Source organism: Habropoda laboriosa, unplaced genomic scaffold (genome assembly GCF_001263275.1).
Source record: "Habropoda laboriosa isolate 0110345459 unplaced genomic scaffold, ASM126327v1 scaffold147, whole genome shotgun sequence".
In the NCBI taxonomy this organism is placed as follows: domain Eukaryota; kingdom Metazoa; phylum Arthropoda; class Insecta; order Hymenoptera; family Apidae; genus Habropoda; species Habropoda laboriosa.
The window spans coordinates 882,766-890,396 of NW_017100256.1; the positions used below are offsets into that span (position 1 = coordinate 882,766).

General features: G+C 38.4%; 1 protein-coding gene across 1 annotated transcript in view; it reads left to right on the forward strand.

Annotated features, from left to right (window-relative positions):
- Nucleotides 1–7,123, forward strand: part of LOC108572564 — a 22,864-nt gene extending 15,741 nt beyond the window's left edge. Inside the window, exons 3-4 of the mRNA XM_017934823.1 lie at nt 861–1,155; nt 6,927–7,123. Coding sequence (XP_017790312.1) covers nt 861–1,155; nt 6,927–7,123 — 492 coding nt within the window. The remainder of the gene's footprint in view (nt 1–860; nt 1,156–6,926) is intronic.
- The last annotated feature ends 508 nt before the right edge of the window (nt 7,124–7,631 follow it).

Consider the following 7,631-nt stretch of genomic DNA (forward strand, 5'->3'; position numbering starts at 1 on the left):
GAATGCGAATCGATCACGCGTAGCTCTGTGGAAACTCCTGATCGAGCTCAGACTTAGCCTTTGCTAATTAAAAACGAAACTAATTTTTTTCTGTTTAGGTAGCGGAGATATGATTGTTATCATATTATTATTATTATTCCAACGCACAAATCGAAATACAGTATACCTGACCCAGTAAATCGCATTTCTACTTTATACAATTCCCTTATGTATGAAGTAGACCTTCTTAATGCATCAGTAGCCACCCTCAAAAGGAATCTTCAACAAGTCCTTAGAATGGCTGAAGTATAATCGATGTAGATTAATATTGTATAAATGTGTCTGTACTAGCTGTATAAGTTTGTAAAAAAGGGCATAGCCCGTCAGTTGTATTATTCAATAATAATAATTATTCTTTTCACTCTTAGATAGATTGTACCGTTTCCAGAAACGGTATTGGAAGGATGATAATTGAAGGTGTTCTTTCGCAAAACACTTCGTTTCACTTTGTCCTATCACAGAATAAGGAAATACAGTAGAATAAGGAATTCAGTAGATTTCAATAAATTTCAGTAGCTCTTGAGTAAAGTTCAGTAGATTTCACTATACTTCACTATATCTCGCTATTCTTCACACTCAGCAAGTATCCCAATACTTACGAACGCCGGTGACACGTTATCTCCGTCTACCACGGTGTAACACTGCCTTCTTTCCTACACTCCCCAAGGTCTCTCTATTTAAAAGAAAAAAGAAAGAAAAAAAGCAGAAGCATATGCCTAACAACGTGCACGCCCATGCAAAACCCACCCTGGCTCGCGCACAAAAACGAGCCCGCAAAACCATACAAGACTGCACGTATGAATTTTCTCTTTCCGTTCCAGATACCGTCGTACGACCCGAACTCTCATTGTCTGTGCGTCGCCGGCGAAGTATATTGTTGGTGGCAGAATTACAATCCGAGCACCGATCCTTCCGCCGGCCCCTCGTTCCTCCCATCGACGACGATAGAAAGTAATTACACGCCGTCGCTGGAGGGAAGCACGGATGCCGTCGACAGTTTGGAAGCTTCCGGTGATCCAGCAGAGGAGCCTTCTGTCGAGCAACAGGGATACGCGGAGATTAACGCGACCTACTCGACTACTTCGCAGCCCGTGCCGACTACGTGTCTCGTGATGGGTAATAGATCAGTCGCAGTTCGTTTCGTTCGATTCTTTGCGCGGCCGCAAAACCATTCAATTCTACTCCCTGTTAGAATCGAGAGAGAGAGAGAGTTACAGTGCAATTAGTCTCGCGTCACGCCAACTGATTTCCATGCAAAAGCAGCGAGAGGGTGGGGGATATTAGGAGGTTGTATCGTTGATTGACTTGCCTTTACGATGCCTCCAGAGAAATACTACGAGGAAATGCTCGAGAATTCGGTGAATATAATGTACCGGGTGTCCCAGTGTTCGTCGTATTCCCAGTGTGAGAAACATACTGCGTTTCATGGGGTATTTTAGTCTAGACTTTTCGAAAAATTGTTTTTTTTTTGGTTTTTTGCAATTTTGGGAAGTGTCCTTCAAGAGTGTACTGTTTAGTTTTTGCAAGCGAAATTCGAAGTATGTATTTCGGTTCTTGCGGTCTTTTGGAGCAATACTATACTTAGCTTATCTGTTTCTATTGTACTGTCATTTTCTGTAATATAGTAGTATAACCCTTTTTAACGTGACTGTGTTTTGCAGTGGTATATCGCAAGAATATGTATCACGTGAAAATTTAATACTCAAACTTCAAACGCGTTTTTCTCGAAACGTTCTTTTTCCAACTTGCGGAAGTAGAATAAAAGAAACTAATCAGCCGATCGGTCTAAAATTTGAACATGTCATTCTGCGTACTATTGTCTCTCGCAGGAGTCAAATTCACATTTCTGTGTTTGAAATTTCATATTTTTTTTTACGAACAAATGAAAAGAAAATGGAAAATTTCGATACTTAAATTTTGAACGCACGCCATTTTGTTCAGTTTTGACTTACGGGGCTAGTTATGGTACCTGCGATAGCGGTACTCGCACTGATTATGAATCTTCTGGACTTTTTTGTTTCGAGTGAGTCTGTGAGCTGAAATCAATTCTGCCAGCGAGGGCATCGCTTTTTGAAAGCGCTATCTTTGCCTCCAGATGCATCGTTAAAGAAACAATTAGAATCCTTTTTAAAAAATTCCTTTGCATGCATCGTAAGTGCCTTAACAAGTGAGAAAAAAGTTGATATTGTTATTCGTTATAAAGACCGTGAAAAAAATCCTGAATATTACAACGTGGAAAATTTTCGACGTGGTTGCTGGAAAAAACACCTTAAATCCACGGATTCAACGAGATTAAAGTACTCACGCGAGTCCCAATACTCCTCTGTCGCTCTGGCCCATGGGGTGTCCAACCTTTCGGCTTGCCGGAACCATACGAAATATACAATATAGTTAATGTACACAAGTAACAAAACTTCCTCTATTTTTTTCACATTTTTTATTACAACGCAATAGAGTCGTGAAAAATATCGCTAAAAATCATAAACAATGTTCAAAATTTGCATTCTTATGGGGCCGGTCAGTCACGCTTTAAATTCCAGCACACTCCAACTCGTTGCAAACATTTACGCGAAATTTCCATTCCCACGATACAGCATCGCTTGTTAGAACAATGAAAATTTCTTCATTTTTTTTAATAATTATTTCGTGAACGGCTAATTATAAGACGTGAAATGGAAAGAATTACGTGGGATAAATTTAGCTGTGTCATTGTCGGCTGTGAAACTTTTCTACATAATAGAAATATCGTCTTGATACTAGGAATATCGTTTGCTCGTTGGAAAAGATAAGTGTATTACGGAATAAAAGTTGAGTGCCTGTAGGATTTGATGGTGTAGTAAGTGACTTCGTCGAGTACCTATAGATAGTAATGGGAGGGTTAAATCGATATGAATATGCAGAGCAACGGAACTCGTCCGAAACATATTTTTTTTTATTTCCACCAATAAACGATTGTTCTGCAAATAGGCGAAGTTGTTTTCTCATTTCTGTCGAGAATCATCGGTAACTTAAATATTCGTGTAACACAAGTGAACATTTCGTGGACTGTCGATCGTTTAAGAAAACGATTAGTTTTTCTTCTTTTTTTTTAAATAGCTGAATTACTACGTTAAATAAATTTGTAACAAATAATTGTCAACGTATCGCGTAAAATTTTCGGTTTGCACGATGAACTGTTAGGTCATCCTAAAAGTTCCCGCGATTTCTAGCCGTTCCTTTTGAGAAAACCATTGAAATGAAATATGTATACCATTTCAAATAATTTCCATAACGTTCAATACAGTTTTCATAGTTCGATAACAATATTTTCACGACACAGTTTCCATATAGCACAACGTAATTAACTTGGACAACTCTCGTATAGCACGAATTTTTCCATCACACCGTTTCTGGCGAAATTAACAGGGAATTGTCCTTGGATGCATAATAACGGCGTTCTCTCTCCTTCTTTATCGACGATTCACAGTTAGAAGTCTTTGCATCGCTGTTCTCAATGAAAATTAATTCAGTAGACGGTTTGTTGTTAATAAATTCGGGCCTATTTGACCTTTGCCTCGTTTAATTTCCTTTTGTTATCGTAATTGGATAACGTGTTTTTTTTTTGGTTTTTTGCAATTTTGGGAAGTGTCCTTCAAGAGTGTACTGTTTAGTTTTTGCAAGCGAAATTCGAAGTATGTATTTCGGTTCTTGCGGTCTTTTGGAGCAATACTATACTTAGCTTATCTGTTTCTATTGTACTGTCATTTTCTGTAATATAGTAGTATAACCCTTTTTAACGTGACTGTGTTTTGCAGTGGTATATCGCAAGAATATGTATCACGTGAAAATTTAATACTCAAACTTCAAACGCGTTTTTCTCGAAACGTTCTTTTTCCAACTTGCGGAAGTAGAATAAAAGAAACTAATCAGCCGATCGGTCTAAAATTTGAACATGTCATTCTGCGTACTATTGTCTCTCGCAGGAGTCAAATTCACATTTCTGTGTTTGAAATTTCATATTTTTTTTTACGAACAAATGAAAAGAAAATGGAAAATTTCGATACTTAAATTTTGAATGCATGCCATTTTGTTCAGTTTTGACTTATGGGGCTAGTTGTGGTACCTGCGATAGCGGTACTCGCACTGATTATGAATCTTCTGGACTTTTTTGTTTCGAGTGAGTCTGTGAGCTGAAATCAATTCTGCCAGCGAGGGCATCGCTTTTTGAAAGCGCTATCTTTGCCTCCAGATGCATCGTTAAAGAAACAATTAGAATCCTTTTTAAAAAATTCCTTTGCATGCATCGTAAGTGCCTTAACAAGTGAGAAAAAAGTTGATATTGTTATTCGTTATAAAGACCGTGAAAAAAATCCTGAATATTACAACGTGGAAAATTTTCGACGTGGTTGCTGGAAAAAACACCTTAAATCCACGGATTCAACGAGATTAAAGTACTCACGCGAGTCCCAATACTCCTCTGTCGCTCTGGCCCATGGGGTGTCCAACCTTTCGGCTTGCCGGAACCATACGAAATATACAATATAGTTAATGTACACAAGTAACAAAACTTCCTCTATTTTTTTCACATTTTTTATTACAACGCAATAGAGTCGTGAAAAATATCGCTAAAAATCATAAACAATGTTCAAAATTTGCATTCTTATGGGGCCGGTCAGTCACGCTTTAAATTCCAGCACACTCCAACTCGTTGCAAACATTTACGCGAAATTTCCATTCCCACGATACAGCATCGCTTGTTAGAACAATGAAAATTTCTTCATTTTTTTTAATAATTATTTCGTGAACGGCTAATTATAAGACGTGAAATGGAAAGAATTACGTGGGATAAATTTAGCTGTGTCATTGTCGGCTGTGAAACTTTTCTACATAATAGAAATATCGTCTTGATACTAGGAATATCGTTTGCTCGTTGGAAAAGATAAGTGTATTACGGAATAAAAGTTGAGTGCCTGTAGGATTTGATGGTGTAGTAAGTGACTTCGTCGAGTACCTATAGATAGTAATGGGAGGGTTAAATCGATATGAATATGCAGAGCAACGGAACTCGTCCGAAACATATTTTTTTTTATTTCCACCAATAAACGATTGTTCTGCAAATAGGCGAAGTTGTTTTCTCATTTCTGTCGAGAATCATCGGTAACTTAAATATTCGTGTAACACAAGTGAACATTTCGTGGACTGTCGATCGTTTAAGAAAACGATTAGTTTTTCTTCTTTTTTTTTAAATAGCTGAATTACTACGTTAAATAAATTTGTAACAAATAATTGTCAACGTATCGCGTAAAATTTTCGGTTTGCACGATGAACTGTTAGGTCATCCTAAAAGTTCCCGCGATTTCTAGCCGTTCCTTTTGAGAAAACCATTGAAATGAAATATGTATACCATTTCAAATAATTTCCATAACGTTCAATACAGTTTTCATAGTTCGATAACAATATTTTCACGACACAGTTTCCATATAGCACAACGTAATTAACTTGGACAACTCTCGTATAGCACGAATTTTTCCATCACACCGTTTCTGGCGAAATTAACAGGGAATTGTCCTTGGATGCATAATAACGGCGTTCTCTCTCCTTCTTTATCGACGATTCACAGTTAGAAGTCTTTGCATCGCTGTTCTCAATGAAAATTAATTCAGTAGACGGTTTGTTGTTAATAAATTCGGGCCTATTTGACCTTTGCCTCGTTTAATTTCCTTTTGTTATCGTAATTGGATAACGTTCATATTTTGGGTATGCAAGCAACCCTTCTGTAACACGGTTTCCATGTAACATAAGAAGGTTGCCTGTATATACTTTTGAAAACGTTCTGAAAGATCGTATAAATCGAGAATTCAGTTGCACACCCGTTGCCATGTCTCTGGTGGGCGGACAAAAGAGTGTCAAACAGGATAATATACTGTACGTTGCTGTCCTTTGCTCGTGGTTCTAATAGTAGGGTAGACCGGGGCGAATCGGATCAGAATAAGAATTCAGTCCGCGTTTGTTATATCGCCGTATTATGTCATCCCTCTGCCCCACACCTAATCCAATAAAACCCATCAATTGGTTTAAATCGTCGTTTAGCGCCGGCACACGTTGCCATTGAGACGAACGCGTGCCAATGTTATTGTTTTGATGCGAATCTAAGATACGTGATAAGATAAAGAAATTCCGTATTTAAAATAGAAAGGTAAGCTTGAAAATTCAAATGAGAATTACACTTTTTTAAAAGTTAATTCAGAGATTTATTTGTGAAAATTGGAGTTTTCCTCAGAGATTCTTGGGTTCTCCGATTCGCCCCAAAATTTGGGGTTCTCACTTTTCTATTTTTGTTTGTAAAAGAAAGATTTTTAAGTTTTTCCTTGTTCTTTATTATTAAGATCCAAGTTTAAATGGGTACTGTAGTATGGGGCCTCCATACCCAAAAAAAAATAGGAAACCGACACGGGAGAATAGAGGGGAGTGGTTGGTGTAGCGCGCAAAGCTTCGGCTTGCTAAGCCGAAGGTCTCGGATTCGATTCCCGTTATTGTCCCTCAATATTTTCCCGTCAGTTCCTACAGTACTAATTACGAATTTACAATAGAAAATTAGCTTACTACATTTCGACTATTATTTTCGTACCATCGAACAGAGAATGATCCGATTCGCCTCGATCTACCCCCCACTCAATTTCACTTCCTTCGCGCCCCTTTACCTAAGATTCGAACAGTACACGTCAAAAATACAGTACAAGTATTCTACGGTATATTAAAAGTGCTTCTCTACGAAATGAATAATTCTGACTTGCACTCTTTCGCCCGGCCACCAGAGACATTTTCAAGCAGCTTATGCATGACCGAAAGAAAAAAGCCTGTGAAACGTAAAATACCGTGTCCGGATGGACACGAAATTCTGATTGCAGGAAGGGAATACCGCGAGGGCGAGGTACTTCCGCACTCGACCGGAAACTGCATTGAATGCAGCTGCGGATCGGAGGGTCGCGTCGAGTGTTCGCCACGGGACTGCGTGGCTCTCAGACCCGAGATACCAGTTGCACCGGATGGTGATTTCGAAGTGTTCAACCTTGCCAGAGACCGAGGAATCGACGAGAGCTTCTAAGGAATCCGATAATAACGATCGTCGCCTGTTCGATGAATTCCTTGGACGCGTGAAACGCGAGCGACTCGGCTTTCATATAATCGCGAACTTCGCCAAACTTTACGTTTACCTTTTCGGCCTTTCGTTGTTCTTTATTAACGGCTTGTTGATTGATGGGAATTCTTCGTGGAAATTGACAAACGTTGAGATACTTTGATCGGCAAATTTCTCGAATTAAGGCTTGTTTTTTTCTTCAATTAGAAAAATTCGAAGGATTATCAATTACGTAGGTGGGTTTTTTGAATGAGGATTGGATGCGAGGAGAAGTATAGCGTTAATTAGAGTGTGATGTATTTAGATTTGGAGTATGTGTAGCCTGTGATTATTATTTTTTTCAAATGGTCGTTAATTATGTAAGAACTTGTTGGTACTTGGAAGAGTTACAAATGAGACTTGTAATTGTGTATTTATTGTACGTGTTAATGTTGTTTGTGATGTGTTCTGAGGTGCAATAATTTCGTAAATGTGG